Source organism: Zonotrichia leucophrys, chromosome 1 (genome assembly GCF_028769735.1).
Source record: "Zonotrichia leucophrys gambelii isolate GWCS_2022_RI chromosome 1, RI_Zleu_2.0, whole genome shotgun sequence".
Taxonomy (NCBI): domain Eukaryota; kingdom Metazoa; phylum Chordata; class Aves; order Passeriformes; family Passerellidae; genus Zonotrichia; species Zonotrichia leucophrys.
The window spans coordinates 101,087,899-101,106,276 of record NC_088169.1 but is presented as its reverse complement, the minus strand read 5'-3'; the positions used below and the strand labels follow the sequence as shown (position 1 = coordinate 101,106,276).

At 47.2% G+C, this 18,378-nt stretch overlaps 1 protein-coding gene across 1 annotated transcript in view; it reads left to right on the top strand.

Annotated features, from left to right (window-relative positions):
- Positions 1–18,378, top strand: part of CLPB (ClpB family mitochondrial disaggregase) — a 74,280-nt gene that overhangs the window by 8,509 nt on the left and 47,393 nt on the right. Inside the window, exon 3 of the mRNA XM_064726004.1 lies at positions 6,671–6,757. Within this exon, the coding sequence (XP_064582074.1) occupies positions 6,671–6,757 (87 nt within the window). The remainder of the gene's footprint in view (positions 1–6,670; positions 6,758–18,378) is intronic.

Genomic DNA, 18,378 nt, shown 5'->3' with positions numbered 1-18,378 from the left:
TGGCCCTGCAAAGGTGGTGAGGGGTGAGAAACAGCAATGAGCTCTCTCCAAGAATACAGCAGCCACATTAAAGGGTTTCAAGCAGCTCGCTGTGTCCTCCTGTCCAAGCAGATCCTTTCCCTGGCAGGAAAATCTAGCAGGGATTGTGCTTTCATGTTCCAAGATATTGTTCAGTTGGGATGTTTTTCTTCCCCCCTTCTTCTGCAAAGCAGAGAGCAGTTCCCAAGAGGCTGAGCACATCTGAGGGTGTCCCACACTCTGCAGTTAAACAGTGACATATTGGGACAGGGCTGGGGGAAATGTCTAAGAGGCTGACAGAAACAGAAGCTATTGTTGTTGCAAAAGTTCAAGTTTCCAGCTTCCTCTTCCTCCACCTGTCAGGATGGAGTGCTGGGCATGCTCCCAGCACTGAGCACAAACTCAAACATGCCCTCTGGGCTCAGCAGTGTCAGCGAGTCAGTCACCCAGAACCCCAGTGACGGGTGAATAGAAGGCACATCTGTCCGGGGGCAGTGGGGGGAGAAGGCTCATCGCTGCGATGTGCACTCTTTATCTCTTCTGCGGGGATCAAAGTGCTAAAGCTTGGGAGCTGCTGGCTTGGCTAAAATAGGCCATATGCACAAAGCAGTAGGTGCTGCTCTGCCCAGATTCCTTCAGCAAATTCCACAGCAGACAGGGATGTTCATAGAGTCAGGGAATCACAGAGTGATTTGGGTTGGAAACGACCTTAAAGCTCACCCAGTTCCAACCCTCTGCCATGGGCAGGGAGACTTTCCACCAGACCAGGTTGCTTCAAGCGCCATCCAGCTTGTCCTTGAACACTTAAAGGGATGAGGCAGACATGGCTTCCCTGGGCAGCCTGTGCCAGGGCCTTACCACCCTCCTAGGGAAAAATTCTCCCTAATATTAAATCTAACCCTGCCATCTGTCAGCTTTCTGCCCTAAAACCATTACAAAAAGAAAAAAATTGAAATCCCTTAAATATAAGCACTTCCCCAGTGTCAGAAACAGCACCAGCTCTGGTTCGGGGCTCTTCCCCTGACCGGGTCTTGAATTGCAGCATCCCAGAAGAGTTCATGTCAGAAGAGACATTTAAAGGTCATCCAGTCCAACTCCTGCCAGGGGAAGGGACATCTTGGTGCCACCACTGCAGTCAAAGAACAGTTTGTCATTTGAGAAACACTGGAAATGGCGCTAATAGAGCTGTATCCATGTGAGAAACTCCTTAGGAGGGGAGTGTCCTGGATCTTACTTGGTTAAAATGTGGATAAACATCCTAAACATTGATCAGAGGATTTTATTTAATTAAAATAAAATACTCCTGCTGGTAAATACATTTGGCTGTCTGGGATCTGAGCAGTGGTCTTGGCTTTATTGATTGTCATATCATTAAATCAGGCGGAGAAAAAATAAATGGTGGGCCTGAAGACCCTGAACATAAAGTTCAGTTGTCTGAAAATCTGTTAAGTTGCTGAGCATCTTGCAATGATTTAACCAAAAAAAAAAAAAAAGGCAATCCAGCTCCTAAATGAAATGTCAATGCATATTATGGTAGATGGTATGATACAAGTAATTCCCTCACTGGGCTCAGTGATGTGGCATTCCAGATGCTTATGATGATCTAGATTCCTGAATGGAAAACTACTTGACTGATCCTAATACCTTTGCTCCAAGCCTGTAACCTAATCCCACAGGAGAGGCTCCAGCATCCTTCCTGTTGGATGCACGATGATTAAACAGGTTTGGCTGCCAGACTAAAATCTCTTTCATTATTTTTTTTTAAAGAATGAAGATAATTCATTATTCAGTATGTCCTTCCGGTGTGTCTGTAGAGAAAAAAGCCTTTCAGTACTCCAGAGTGTCTTGAGAATTCTAAAATCACAGGATGATAGAATGGCTTTGGTTGGAAGGGACCTTAAAGATCATCTAGTCCCAACCCTTTGCCATGGACAAGGACACCTCCCACTAAACCAGGTTGCTCAAAGCCCCATCCAGACTGACCTTGGACACTTCCCAGGGATGGGGCAGCCACAGCTGTTCTGGGCAACCTGTGCCAGGGCCTCACCAACTTCACAGGGAAGAACTTCTTCCCAATGTCTAACGTAAATCTCTCATCTTTCAGTGTAAAACATCATCTTTTTATTTGAAATAAGGGCTGATGTCCTGTCCTTTGTCTCAAAGGGATATATTGAAGAGTTACACTGCAAGTCCTATTTATGAGAAAACAAAAGGGGGTTGACTTCACACTGCCATAATGCAGGGAAGAAATTGGGAAAGAAATATCCATTCACATGGCTACCCCATCCCTGGAAGTGTTCAAGGACAGGTTGGATGGGGCTTGGAGCAAACTGGTCTAGGGGAAGGTGTCCCTGGCTGTGACAGTGGGATTGGAACTGGATGATCTTCAAGGTCATTTCCAGTCCAAGCCCTCCCATGAAATGTTAAAACTCAGGACAGGTGAAATTAAGACAGACTCTTTGCAGCAGAGCAACCCAGTGGCTGGCAGGTGACCAGGATGGTCTCTCTGCCCCTTTAATGTAAAATCATATAAACACCATGGTCAAGTGCAAATGGGCCTGATACTTTGCAAAATTACAGCAATTAAACTCTACTGAGGATGTTAATCAGTGGCTGGTGTTGGGCTTTAAGGCTTTTATTGCCAGGCAGAAGTTCCCAGCCTGAAGGGGTCTGTTTGCCTCCATCCTGGCACAGCTGATGCCTTCTCACCTGCAGTTTTGGTCTTGGGGTTACTGTGCCCCTTCTGGGTTCTTTCTTCAGGCTCCCTCTCCCATGTCATCAAGATGCCTTTATTTCCTGGCTTTTCTGTGGCTATTAGGCTGTCACAGTGACACAATGTAGGAAGGGGGTGATGTGAATGTTCCTGCTTTCAAATGATTTCCAAATGGACAAGTAAATACAATGAAATTCAGAAATGACTTGGACATGTTGGTCCACACCTCTCTGAGACAAGTGGAAGGGGATTGGGCATCGCAATATCTGGGAAAGGATTTTTGGAAGTAATTAGGGTGAGTCAGGGGAGACAGTAAGATGTCTGCCATTGCATCCTGAGCTCTGGTGCTGGTGGGAATGGCTCCTTGGGGTCTGGGGGAGCTGGGTGTGGAGTTTGTTCCTGCAGTGACAGCTAGCGAGCAGTTTTCCAGCTGAGGGAGCAGCTCCCTGTGCCTGCGCAGAGGACACGGCACACATGGCAGCACAGATGGAGCTGTGGTGTGGATTTCTGCTGCAGGCACTGTCCTTCCAGCTGGAGCAGGTGATGGTGTGACCAGCAGCAGCCATGGGTCTGAGTCAGGCTACCTTATCTCTGTTGTGAGTGCAAACACCTCTGTAAGGGGAGCTGTAAAGGGAGCTGATCTGTACAGATAGCAATCTGCTCTCCCCTGTGTGTCTGGGCACACCCCGCCTCAGCAGGATGGAAAGCTGTGTGGCTGCACAGGGATACTTCTTCCTCCAGCATTCTGTTGTCTGAGAGTGGAATTCAGCACTGCAGAACTAGCAGTACACTCTTGGCATTCACTTGCAGGGATGTGGTGCTGGGAGAAGGAGAAAGCATAAGGATATTTCACAAATTCTTCATAGAAAGGGCTGTCCAGCCCTGGCACAGGCTGCCTGGGGCAGTGGTGGAATCCCCATCCCTGGAGGGATGTAATAGATGTGTGGATGCAGCACTTGGGGACATGGGTTAGTGGTGAGCTTGGCAGTGCTGGGGGAATGGTTGGACTCAATGGTCTCAGAGGGGCTTTTCCAACCCAAATGATTCCATAATTCTGTGCCACACCCTGCAGGGGGCCAAGGCTGCTCTTGTGCAACTCCTCAGATGAGTTTACTGGGCCCCTGGATAATGCAGGAGCTGCAGCTTGACCAGTGTTAGCCATATGCAGGGCTGTGTAGATCCAAACCCCCATAAGGTTGTAGGTGAATCGTCCCTGCTCTCCATCATGCTGCTGGGTGGTTCTTCAAGTATTAAACCACATAGAAAAAAAGAAATAAAAATTGGATCTGGAGTGGATTCTGTGTGAAAATTTGCTCTTCAAGTATCAGACTTATTTGGACCAAGGTCTTGTTGTTGACTGCCAGATAGTTCATTACCATTGAACTTTAAATTGTAACCCTGGTAAAGAGAGCATAAAGCTTCTATGGTCGGTGCTGTGGTAATTTACAGTGGTCACAGCCTCCTGAGTCACAGTTGGGAGCTACAAATGGAGGCTGCCAGTTATGATTCTAGTATTTCAGCTATTAGGTTTCTGTCCAAGTGCGTGATGAACAGTTCAGAGCATCCAGAACCACAGCACTAGCAGTGGCCACTCCTGTCAAAAAAAGGGTGGTGAGATTGTCCAACCAGACCCATGACCACCACTCCAGTCAGAAGAGTTCACCAACCTGCTTCTGGGTAGAGCTTGGCTGAAGCCATCTGCCTGTTGGCTCTCAAGCCCTACTCTCTGTCAAATAAGGCAAGTAGTTCAACTGGAGAGGAACACATGATGTTTATCTGGCTGGTTTGTCCAGTCACTGGGTGAACTGTGTTCAGCTGTGTTCAAGATACCAGCCAAAGTTCAGGCATTGCTAGTTGGAAATAACTTTAGGATTATCATACCATATATCATAGCACTGAGGGGTTTGGCTGGGAGGGAGCTTCAAGACTATCTAGTTCCAACTCCTGCCATGGACAGGGACAGCTTCCACTAGACCAGGGTGCCAGAAGCCCTGTCCAACCTGGTGCTGGACACTCCCAGGGATAAGACAGCCACAGCTTCTTTGGGCAACTTGTGCCAGGGCCTCACCCCCCTCACGTCCAAGAATTTCTTCCTGATATCCCATCTAACCCTGCCCTCTGTCAATGGGAAGCCATTCCCTCTTGTCCTGTCACTCCAGGCCCTTGTCCAGGTCCTCTCCAGGTCTTTTGGAGCCCCTTTAGGCTCTGACAGAGGCTCTGAGGTCTCCCTGGAGCCTTCTCTTTTTCAGGTTGAACACACCAGGTGTCTCTGTATATGAGTGTATTTGTTCCTTGGGAAAAGTTTCTAGTGAAATTACTGTGGAGGTTTGCTATGAGGTGGAGGAAGGTTGGCAAGACACCCTGGGTGTATCTCTGAGTGTTGTTCCCTGGATCAGCATCCCTGCTTTCCTTTTTTTTTTTCCCCAACTGCAGGAAGAGGAATATGGTTCATTTACCTCCTTTTCACTCATTCCATCCCAGCACTCTTAACCAGTGAGAGCATTGCCACCAGAGCAGAGCAAGGGTGAGGGATTTGGAAAGGTTGTCTAAGTTCTGGTGTGAACCTCTCCAGGTCCTTAAAGAGCTGATCTGACTTGTTCAGTGCACGCAGGCACTCACACCTGATCTTGACTTCCTTTCCTGGGATTCTGGGCAGAATTTTAGGACTTCAGGTGTGGTGCTTGCACAGGTGGAACATGGCTGCTGTGTTCACCTGTGTGTCTCCCAGCAGGGAGTTTAATGACAGCTCTTCCCTGTTATACCTGTGTGGAGGATGCACTGTGCAGGGACAGCCTCACCCAGAAAGGAAGATGAAAAAGCCTTAATATGTGAAAAGGGAGAAAGATAAACTAAGGGGCAGAGAACTGCTGATTCTTGTGTGGTCCACCCTGCTTTCTAAAGCCTGACCCAGGGCTTCCCTGTCTTGGTACTGGCAGCACCTTGCTCCTGAAAGAAAAATGGTTTTGTAATCATGGGTTTGGTTGTGTAGAGGGACCTTTTTACACAGACAGAAAATGGCAGGACAAGGGGAAATGGCTTCAAACTGAGGGTATTGAGGCCCTGGCACAGGTTGCCCAGAGGAGCTGTGGCTGCCCCATCCCTGGAAGTGTCCAAGGCCAGGTTGGACAGGTCTTGGAGCAACCTGGTCTAATGGAAGGTGTCCATGCCTATGGCAGAAGTGATGGAACAAGATGGCCTTCAAGGTGCCTTCTAGCACAAACCCTTCTGTGAATCATTCTATGATTCTATGACTTGAACATGCAGGTTTAGAGTTTGTCTCATTTAATTTGAGCACTGTAAAATTTGTGTCTCAATTCTGAACTTCTTTTCTTCCTTATGGTGTGCAGAGAGAACTATCATTTCATACTGTCTGGGTTCAGCACATGTTTTAGGTTGAGCTAAAGTACCTGCTGCAAAACCTGTCCCTTGCCATTATCTTGCAAAAGCTGAGAAAATTTTGGAGACATGAGGGTAGTTTGGTTTCTAATATATTTAAGGGTTGTCTTATTTGTTCTTATGCTGTATGAGAAAACTGTGAAGCGTCTGCAGGTGACATGGGCTTTAGGCTGCTTCTGAAGCCTAATGGGTGCTTTGCAGCCAAAGGATTCAAATGTCATTGGTATTTGGGTTTATCAGTTTTGCTATTGATTGGTTCTTTGGAAATTAGACTGAACAGAATAAATAAACAAATGTACAAACAATACAGAAAGCAAGATGTTGGCATTGCACCCTTGAAAGGAGTGGGATTGCCATCACCTGAATGTTTGTTTTAGTTTGGTCAGCTTTGAGAACTATTGAATCAACTTCATGTTGGGTGTTCTGGGCTGTGCTGGAGCAGATGCCTGCACAGTAAAACATTCTGCTTTCCCTCATTAGCTCCAGAATGCCTGAGGTGCTCTCTTCATATCTGTTTCCTGACCATATCTGTCCCCTTTCCAGGTTGTTGGAAGAGGGCACAGATGTGAATGCAAGGCACAAGCTTGGCTGGACGGCTCTCATGGTGGCAGCCATCAGCAGGCACTCCAGGTATGTGCATCTCCCATCATGATTACTCACTTCAACCTTTCCCTAAAGTCACACTGAGCTCTGTAGAGGGTCCTCATAAAGTTGGGATACATTGTGAAGCTTAACCCAAGGGAGCTTTTCACTCTCCTTATGCCCAGTATGTGGTGTAAAAGATCAGGGCAGGCTGCTCCCCAGTCCCATGGATGTGACAGCTGAACTGATGGTGCCATTCCACACCAGCTCTCAGGTTTTGGCCATGGATGAGCCCATACCTGTGGGATGTTGTTGTGGTGGGTACCCCACCAGCCAAAATCCCTCCTGTCCCATATCTTCTCCCTGGGGATGGTGTCACTGGGGCTGAATGCTGTGCCCTTGCTCCACAGTTCCCATGATGATCACTCTGGCTTCTTGTAACCTTTTAAAGACACTCCTAAATATATTCAGTCTACAACTAAATTCAATTAGGTTTTTTTTTTATTTAAGGAGAAAAAGAGAAAAAGAAATCCAATTTTGGAAAATGTGGGACAGACGGGAGAATGAGCTTTGATGTTACAACCTCTCAGGGATGCTTTACTTAGTCACAAGTTCATAAGCAAAAAAGCTTAATTACTTGGGAAAACACAGGATTAAAGCAGTGCACAAAGGCTGAATATCCGCTCTCGGGTGACACTATCCCAATCCATGTGCTGAGTTCGTGTGTGGTGCAAACTTTGATGTGTGCTATGACAAGCTGAAAGTCGTGACCTCCTCAGGGAGCTCCTTAAAACAGGCCCAGAGGTGGGGGCTTGTGAATGTTTGTTTAACTTTGATGTCCGAGCAGCAACGGGCTCTGTTATTTGCCTGCCCATGAAGGGATGGGCTTAGGAGCCTCCCACCTTTCCCAGTGGACAATGGTCAGCAGCAGAGTGTGACGACTGTTGACCATTCCAAGTGACTGGTGAAGCAGAACAGGACTTCCCGAGTTGCAAAGGCTAAGGGGAGACAGGGAGAAAGGCTGTTCATGGGACAATAATTACCCAAAATCAGGCCTAAAATCAAGTGGAAATGCTAATGAAAACATCTTGACAAAAAAAGTGTGGACTCCAGGCTGGTCCCTTCTGAGAGGGCAGAGTCATCGCCACGTCTGTCTTTGTTGTGTACCTGGCCAAAAGAAAAAGGGTTTGGCTGTGTTGGGTAAATTCTGTTTATTTTTCCCACATTTTAGATGAATACTGACTTAAAGTGAAAATTAAGAAGACCTTGAATACCTGAAGCTCAGTATAACTTTTCACCAGACAGCAGAAGAGTAATTAGATACTGTTGGACTTGATCTTAAAGGTCTTTTCCCACCTTTGTGATTCTGATTCTATCCTTTCTGGAGGCAAACATAAATGCAAGCTTATTCCTTATGTAACAGCTCTGGCATTGTGCCAGACAAGGTTTTGGCCCTCAGTCCTGTTTCTAGACTTGAAATGTTCACATTGCAGAGTGGGAAAGGCATTGAGCGGGAGCATGGCCCACAGAGTTTGAAATTCCTTACAAATGGTTTGCTAATCGACTTAGTCCACAGAGTGAACTGTGTAACTGAAGCTAGATGATGTGGCCAGGGTGTAATGGGGAAGGGAGGAGTCAGAGGCACAAGGATGCAGGGTGGTTTTGTTTATAGTGTGGTCCCTCTGTAAAAGGTTCTGCTCTAAATCTGCTTTCTCCAGCCACAGCAGCTGATCTCAGAATCAGAATCACAGGTTGGAAGGAACCTTGAAGATCATCCACTTCCATCCTTCTGCTGTGAGCAGGAGCACCTTCCACTAGACCAGGCTGCTCCAAGCCCAGTCCAACCTGGTCTGGGACACTTTCAGGGATGGGGCTGCCACAGCTTCTCTGGGCAGCCTGTGCCTGAGCCTCACCACTCTCTCAAGGTAGAATTGCATCCCTATATTCAATCTAACCCTGTCCTCAAGGGTGAGGGTTATATCAAATATAGGAAAGATGGCAATGTGAAGCCATCCTCCCTTGTCCAATTGCCTGTGTAATCCACCTGATGTGATGGATTTGAAGTTGTTATGACTTTTGGTCCTTCAAACCTCAGGCCAGCACCTCTGGAGAGGTGAGCTGGGCTGTCCCTGGCTCAGAGATGGCTGAGGTGCAGCCAGCTGAACAGGACCTACAGGTACTGCTTGCCTGCAAAAAGATCAAGGTCATTCCATTTTAACTTAGCTTTCTCACCACTTCCTATTTTATGGTTAGTGATACCTCCACAGGTTCCTCAGCATGGTTTTGAAGGGCTGGCATGCTGGGAACTGGGATGAGTGTTTTCAGCTAATAAAATGGAAGCCTTCATCCTCAACGCCTTTCCAAAGGTGTTTTTCAGAGAGGACCGATGTTTTCAGTCTCCACTGTGCGCTGGAGATTTCTGTGACCTGTCCTTTAGCTTTGTCATGTTTCCCAATTTCCACAGCCCTCACTCTTCCAATTAGACAGCCCCAGTCCATCTGTTTAATTTAATTCCAGAGGCACTGCTTTAATGATTTCTGTCAGTTGCCATCAGCTACAAGATGAAATCCAGCATGCTGGAAGGCAAGTTTGGGGTCCATCTTTTCTTTTTACAGCAAAACAGTGATCATCTTCTTCCTCTTGGAAATGTCTTGTGTCTAAAATGTGGGGAGACATTAAGAAGCATTCAGCAATATTGCCATGGATAGGTCTCCAGGAGGAGACTGGTGTCTGCCTGGGAGGGAAGATACAGTAGTGGATCTAGTGGAGACAGATATTTAGGGTTTCATTTTTACATGAGACAATGTCCAAATTATTTGGCTCCATGATGATACATGTTGTAACTGGGTCATGGGCTAAAGATACATCAGCTGTGACCATGTTTACAGCAGCAAAGGAAGGTTTTTTGCTGTAATTCCCATTGCTATGGGAATTACCATAGCATTGTCATATTTTTAGTATTTAAGCTTTAATTAAATGCATACTCAGAGCTTTGTGGGATTTGTGCATTTGTTAAAATAAGCAATAAAGCTGTCATAAATGAAACCCCAAAGCAGGTAGGACTTCAGCTGTATGTCTGTAAAACAGTGACCTTTTTTTATATCTGGTTATCAGCTACTCCGTTTTTTCTCATTTCCACAGAAATAAAGTGACAGTGAAATATCAAGTCATCTTCTCAGCCTCCTCTGCCTCCTCTGAGGCTGAGAACTACTTGTGTGGTAGGGGAGACTAAGGCACACAGCAGCATGGAGAGTTTGAGTCCCAGTGGGATAAGTTTGAGTAGTTGTGAAAAACACTGGAACCTGCTTCTGCTCCCATTCAACCACATTGGCACAACCACTGGGCAGCAATTCTGAAGGCAGGAGTATGAGCATGAGTCTGATGAGGGGTGGCTGGGGGACCTGGGGCTCTCAGCCTGGAGAAAAGGAGGCTCAGGAGCGACCTTCTCACTCTGTAAAACTCCCTGAGAGGTGGGTGGAGCCAGGTGGGGGTCACTCTCTTCTTCCAGGGAACAAGGGACAAGGGGAAAAAGAAAACAGACTCAAATTGTGCCATGGGAGCTTGCCATTGGCTATTAAGGAAAATTCCAAGCCTGAAAATATTGTCAAGCCCTGGAAGAGACTGCCCAGTGCAGTGTTGGGGTCACCATCCCTGGAGGGATTTAAACGTCCTATGGAAATGGCACCTGGGGACAAAGTTTAGTGGTGGCCTTGGTAGTGGTGGAAGAACAGTTGCACTCAATGATCTCAAAGGGGTTCTCCAACCTAAATGGTTCTGTGATTCTATGATTTTAGGGCTTCCAGAGTTTTCTGCATGGCTCAGATGGTGGGGAGAAGCACCTGGGTGCACTCACAGGGATTCCTTTCTCAGAATGCAGTTCAAGTGCAGTTCAAGCCTGTGCAAGGCTTTCACAGTAGCAGCAGCAGCAATGCCCATGTTTTAATTGGACAGAAGTGCTCCAGCCCTCAGAGCATCATTTTGTTCCCCTCTGGACTCACTCCAGCAGCTTCCATCCTTCTGATTTTGGGTGGCCCAGAGATGGAGGCAGCACTGCATGTGGGGTCTCACCTGAGAGGAGCAGAGGGTCAGAATTGCCCCCTCCTCTGCTGTCCATGCTGTGGGATCAGCCCAGAGCATGGCTTTCTGACAGTGCACTGCCAGGACATGCTGAGCTTTGCCTTCCTGTTTCACTTGGGGCTTTAGCCTCCAAATTCCCCTTGACTCTTCCCCACATCATCTGCTCATCTTCATTTTCTTTTTGCAGCTTTTATTTCCTGCACACCCTTTCTTCTTCTGCCTTCCTCTTCAGGTCTGCATCTCTTTGCATTTCTTCACCTTTGCTTCTCAACTCCTTTCTTCTGGGAATGACCAATGCCAAGTGACTCCTCCCTGAGTGTTGGCTCTCCTTTTCCTTCTCTGCCTTTCTGTGAAGATCAAAGGAGCTGTGGGTCAAAGGTTCTCCCATGGAACCAGAACTAGCAGGGCTTGGGTCAGTATGGCCTTGTCCCATCCCTCACCCTCCTCCAGCCTTCCTTAGGGAGAGGAGTCAGGAAGGATTTGTTCCTTGTCTCCATGTACACTGCTGGGAGCTGTGCCTCATTCACATGTGCATTGAAGATGCTCTGTGGCTGTTTTATATTGGTAATGACAATTCCTCATGCACTGTGATTTTCTAGTGGGTTTGTTCTGAGATTGGTGAAGGGTGACTGATCTGGAGCTGTTCCCTGTCTACAGGCAGTGACATGATGAACTGGTGCAGTCTTGTTGTCTATATTAGGTACATACATCTGTTCCATGGGGGTTTCTTCACTCCTTTCACTTTCGGCAAGTCATTCAGAGCTGTCTGCAGTGGAGCTGGAGAAATATCTGAGTACCTTTGGAAGAAGATAGGGCCCAATGTTTCACCTGTCAGAGAACTGAGGAGTTGGGTGTGGGTTTCAGCTGTGGTGACAGAACATTTGGAGGGCCTGATCCTACAAACTGGGGCATTGACTTTCAGCCACTCCCTGTCTGGGTGCTTTTGATGAACAGTGACCACTTGGCTGTTCCTGCATCTGTTACTCGCACCTCTGCCTTGGCACTGCCCCCATCTCAGACCCCAGGGCCTGAGCATCCCTGTTTTCAGGAATGAACACCCTCTGATGTCTTGCAACTCAGGCACAATGTGATACTGTTAGTTTAGCAGATTCCTGCACCTCTCCAAACAGAAATGGCTTCTCTTCACATTTTCTTCCTGCTCCAGGCAGGGAGCAGGGCTGCTAACACTCCTCAACTCCCTTGTGTGCCTTCACCATGCCTCTGAAACATGATTCACCCATGTCACACTCTTAAAGAAAACTGAAGAATATAACAATTACCAACCTTCAAGATTTTTTCCCCTTTTTTTTTGTATTCCATAGTCCCCTTTTATTCCTTTTGGTGGAGTCAGTCATTTTCATCTGGGTTAATAATAACACATCACAGCACAAGGGGTTGCTGCGGCTGCCTGGCTTTCTGTGCCATGGGTAGATGTAAACATGCTCCTGGGAAGGCACACATCCACATTTAGCTTCATCTGAGCAACAGTTCCTCCCAGCCCTCCTGCTGTGCTGAGTTTTACACAGTTAAGATATAACCAGGCAAGGATGTTCTTTGTGTCCAGGCAGGACATGTGGCTCCTGCCAGAGCTCAGGGCAGCCGCGGATCAAAGCCCAGCCGGGCGTTTGCATTGTGCTGATAACACACGGTCATGGGGATCACCAGGCTTCTTGGTTCACCAACCCCAGCTGCCGGCGGTGGTCCAGGCATAGCATCTCTCTTGACGCAGCCCCAGTCACCTCCCACCATCTCAGCATTGATTTCCCCACCCCCTGTATTGTATTTATGTATTTATTTATTGAACAATATGTTAGTGCAGCCATTACAAGCAGAAAGCACTTTCCCCAATCGATCGAACTGCCCAGCTAGCTCTAGCTCAGCATTGCCCTCTGAGTCATCACCAGGGTCAATTTAGATTTATATTCATGCTGATGAATAGGCTCTGCCTCTAATCCAATCAAAACTTGATCAGCAAATTAAAACTCAGCTTGTTGAGGCTGTTGAACCCAGGTGAGTTATGGAGGGAGCTGGAACAGCCCAGCTGGACAGTGGCATCCCACTCCTTCTAGGATCTGATGTGGGGTGTTGTTCTGCCCCAGTGCCTCACAGCAAGAGGCAAAACACAAAAAGTGCATGGGCCAGAGAATCCCTCATTTGAAACTCATTCATCATGGGATAGTTTGGGTTTGGAAGGGCCTTAAAGCTCATCTCATTCCAATCCCCCTGCCATGGGCAGGGACACCTTCCACTAGACCTGTTTGCTCCAAGGCCCATCCAACCAGGCCTCAAATACTTCCAGGGATGAGGCAGTCACAGCTTCTCTGGGCAGCCTGTGCCAGGGCCTTGCTACCCTCTCACGGAAGAATTTCTTCCCAATATCCCATCTAACCCTGCCTCTGTCACTTTGAAGTCATTCCCCCTTGTCCTGTCACTCCAGGCCCTTTCCAAAGTCTCTCTCCAGCTCTCCTGGAGCCTCTTTAATCACCTGATTTTGCAAGTCCCTTCCTTTTTTCCAGGAACATTCACATGCTTTGCATCGCTGAGTACAGTTCCTTTGCATTTTCATTGGGCCCTACCCTTTCCTACAGGGTAATCTGCTTGGATGTCCCATTACCTGCAAATTGGATAGGTGCAATTAATAGCTGTGATTCCAGGAGTCTAGCTGATGGACAAGTGCTTGGAGGGGTCAGCACATCCCAAAAGCAGGAGATGCAATTAAAGGATGATTGGAAAGGAAGGCTGGATGTATGATGTGTTGTTATTAGACTAGTGCCAGTATTTTGGGCACAGCAGATTCTGCCAGGAAGTGATGATATCAGTGCTTATTATTAAACTTGAGTCTCCCAGCCATCCTAAGAGCTATGGAAATGTTTCTTACCACAGGGAATATGGTGCAGAGGGTAATTCACAGAGAGAGCAGAGCAGTTCTGCCACCATCACCTGCTACACCACTCTCAGACCACTTTGCATCCAGCAGTTGTGGTCCTCTGCTCAACTTCTCATAGAAGGTCACTTCCCAGAGAAGAATGCTGAACATGTAGGCAGTGGATAAAAAGGACTCTCTGAGTATCCAAGAGCACATGGAGGTGGTATCTGATGGAGTGCCTGAGAAGAAGCTCATTCAGTGTAGTCACTGAGGGCACAAAAAGCAGATGGATGGAGTTATGCACAAAATGACAAATCCTGTTTTACCATATGATTAATTCAGTACCTGTAGCTCATGGGCCACAATGTTGTGGATTAAATCCTACACTGGGACAAGGGATCATTTCCCTTAAAATGAGGCACATTCAGAGACCTGAAGGTATATCTCATGAGCTAAAATTTAAGTAGAGGGATCTCTTTGGTGGTAATAGCCATGAGAATGGGGTCCAAGAAGGGTGGTTTGGCCATATCAGAACCTGTGAGGCTTAGCTGCCTGGTGGGGTGCTGGAAACCCTGATTGCAAGAATCACAGTAAGCCAGCTGCTAGGGCAAGATCATCAAAGGCTTCATTGAAGCATGTAATTTCTTGCCTGAAGGAGTTGTCCAGCCCTGTGGCTGCCCAGGGCAGTGGTGAAGTCCCCATCTCTGGAGGGATTTAAAAGCCATGATTCCATGATTCTATGATGTTCAGTAGGTAGATGTCCATCTCTAGCAGCCCAGAGGATGTCAATACAGGTCCCATAAAACAGCAGGACATAACTTGCCCCGCCATCTTCCATCCTGCACCTCCTGCTTTCATGGGGACCTCCTCTTCAAGGTCTTTGATGCAGTTCTCTTGATGACTGGGTTGACCACAGTAGCACCAAGTACTGGAGATGCAGGATGTTTCCAGAGGAATCCAGCACTGGATCTTCCAGAACAACTTAGCACAGATGAGTGACCTGTGCTAGGGCTTTCCCAACAGAAAGACTGGATGTGGTGCGTCTCCCTCTGTTCCACAGTCTTTGACAGATGGCACAGTGCCAGACAGATACTAAGGGTGGGTCTGTCCTACCTAGTGACCAAAGGTGGGAGAGCCTGGGTGGGTGGTCTGTGGCCACATTTATTCTGGATATCCCAGGACACACACTTGGCCTCATAGGGCTTTTCTTGCAGCCAGACCTTCCTTGCTTTGCATTTTGCTGTAGCCATAGAGGGCAGTGGTATAGGTCCAGGTTCTGAAACAGAGATGGTAGTGGAGCTAGGTATGCTGAGCAGCCCTTCCTAGAGCTGCTGAAGAAATTTCAGGATACATTTTGTGCCCTGTGCTTTTTCCATCTCCCTATATGAAGAACGACTGAGGGAGCTGGGGTTGTTCAGCCTGGAGAAAAGGAGACTCAGGGGTGACCTTATCACTCTCTTCAACTTCCTGAAGGGTGGCTATGGTGAGCTGGGAGTCGGTCTCTTTCTCCAGCCAACAACAGACAGAATGAGAGGACACAGTCTCAAGCTGCACCAAGGGAGATACAGGCTAGAATTAAGGAGGAAGTATTTTACAGACAGAGTGGTCAAATACTGGAATCATCTACCCAGGGAGGTGGTAGAATCACCATCCCTCGAAGAGTTTAAAAAAAGACTGGATGTGGCAGTTGGTGCCATGATCTAGTTGAGGTGTTAGAACATGGGTTGGACTCGATGATCTTAGAGGTCTCTTCCAACCTAGAATTTCTGGGATTCTGTGATCCTAAGGTAGTCCAGAAGGATCTATAGGCTTGTTGTGGCACTCCTACATGGGATGTGCTCACTGATAGGGCCTTAAGGAGCAGTGTAGCAAGACAGTGTAGACATGTCTCTTCTGAACATGGAGCAGATATTTGGATCAGTGTCTTTTCCCTGGCTTCACAGTGTCTGTTCTCAGATCATAGTGTGGCCAGGGAGTGCACTACCATGGAGGCCTGAGGAAGACACAGTGAGGTTGTCTCACTGGAACTGTACTGAAGATTGTGGGTTATCTCCCATGCTGATCCTTCAAACAAAAATCAAAACTACTTGGTGAACTGGGAGAAAACTCAGGCTCATTGAAGATATTTGTGTGATAGAGAGTGAGCATATCTGTGATGAAAGGCTGTTCTGGGCTGTGTGGCTTCCACTGCAGATGTCTGAAAGTAGATGTGGTGATCCACCATCAAGAAAGATGTCAACCTGTTGGAACAAGTACACAGGAGGCCATGGAGATGCTCCAGGGGCTGGAGAGAGGCTGAGAGGGGTGGGGCTGTTCAGAAGAGAAGGCTCCAGGGAGACCTTAAGCCCCTGCCAGTATCTAAAGAGACTCCAAGAGGCCTCTAGAGGGACTTTGGACAAGGGCCTGGAGTGACAGGACAAGGGGGAGTGGCTTCCCATTGACAGAGGGCAGGGTTGGATGGGATATTGGAATGAAATTCATCCTTGTGAGTATGGTAAGGCCCTGGCACAGGTTGCCCAGAGAAGCTGTGACTGCCCCATGCCTGGAAGTGTGGCTTAATTGGATGGAGCTTGGAGCAACCTGGTCTAGTGAAAGGTGTCCCTGCCCATATGGCAGGGGGCTGAAATTAGATGAGCTTTAAGGTCCCTGTCTAACCCAAAGCATTCCAGGTTTTCATGATGCCCATCCTTAGTGCCTGTTCTAAGCCATCAGGTATGATCATGGCTGTACAATGCAACCCACTCAAGAACCTGTGCATTGCAGCTTCTGATGACTGAAAAGGGGAAGGGTCATAATTGGAAATTGCTGTTTGCAGAATGAGAGCCAGAACCTCTCAACCTCAATATTATAGAACAAACTTTATAATCTAAATATTGATATAAATGAAGTATGGATATTAATGGAGTACAGATGTAAATGAGCTCTGTATGCCCACCAGGATTGCCTGAAAGGAGAGTGGAGCCAGGTGGGGGTCAGTCTCTTCTCCCAGGTAACAAGTGACAGGACAAGGGAAACAGCCTCAAGTTGCACCAAGGGAAGTTTAGGTTGGATATTGGAAGAATTTCTTCCCCAAAAGGGTTGTCCAGCTCTGGTACAGTCTGCCCTGGGGACTGGCGGAGTTGCCATTCTTGGAGGGTTCAAAAACATTTGGATGTTTGAGATAGGGATATAGTTTAGGGGGGAGTGATACCTAACATTTTTAACTTTTTATATATTTGATATATTTGTAGCTTTGTAGATTGCTAAAGCATAGCTGTAGCTTCTAGTATTTTTCCTATCTTTCCTCCCTACGTTTAGGAATGATAAGCTAGCCTTATAAACATATTCCTAAGTACTGTTTAGTCTTATTTCAAGAAGAGAACCAGCTACAAGGACATTCTCTTTTCCAGTCAGAATCTGGACCAGAGATAACAGAAGTGGGGCAAAAGAAACCTCTGGACTGCTTCCAATGGAGCAAGACCCCAGCAATTATTGTCTAACCAATTAACCTTTTAATTGGACAGTATATGATAAGCACACTAATCAACTAACCTTATAAAAAACGTAGAATTAATATATATACCATGTGCAGGTTTCACCACATTGTGTACCTGAAAGCTTTCAAGTAAAGATTTGCTTTTATATTCACTTTATATGTAAAGATATGTTTTTATATTCACTTTAACATTGTTGGAAAGATCTATTACATTTCCCAGGTATCAGTGAGTGACAGTGCCGGGGGAACAGTTGGACTCAATGGTCTTAGAGGGCTTTTCCAACCTACACAATTCCATGATCCTATCTCCTGCCCCCAGTCTTGGTGCTGTGCTCACTAGAGGTGATTTTATACATGGTGAGGAGCACACCAGTGCTAGTAAAGAGCTGGCCTCTGCTATACCATGCTGAAATAATAAGATAACCACCTTTGATTCTGCTAATGCATTTATAGGGTAAATGGAAGAGGAGCTTAAGTTAAATTCCAGATGTGACTTGACAAGCCACAGCCTGCAGGTACATGTCAGGCTGTGGCACACATTGCTGTCAGCCTGTGAGCCATGTCACTAGTGATGAATGCTAACAAATCAGTTACTGTCTAGTTGTCATGGGAAGCCTGCATGCTGAAAAAAAACCTTAAGAATTAACTGGCTTTAAGCTTCTTTCAGAAGGAGTGAGAAATTCAATTCTGACCTGATGATTGTTTGGATTCAGAAGCAGAGAGTGAGGACTTCCACACCAAAATGGCCTGGGCAGTGCATCCCATGTCCCACTGCAGCATGCTCATAATGTGCAGCATTTGCTGGCAGCTCAAAATCCAGCATGTGCTGGACTGATCCCCAGCTCCATGGGCAGCAGGGCAAGGGAGAAGCTTCTGACCCTCTGCTCCCCTCTGATGAGACCCCACCTGCAGAGCTGCATCTGGCTCTGGGGTCCAACCTCAGAAGTGTGGGAAGCTGCTGGAGCGACAAGGTGGAGTGGAGTGAAGCGGCTTGGATACACCAAGGAGGTGCTCTAAGGTCTGGAGCCCCTCTGCTCTGCAGACAGACTGGGAGAGCTGGCGTTGTTCAGCCTGGAAAAGGGAAGGTTTCAGGGACACCTTAGGGCCCCTTCCAGTGTCTGAAAGGGCTGTGAAGTTCAAGTCATAGAATCACAGGATTGTTTGGGTTGAGTGGGTCTTAAAGCCATGTCATTCCATCCCCTGCCATGGGCAGGGACACCTGCCACTAGATCAGTTTGCTCCAAGCCTCAG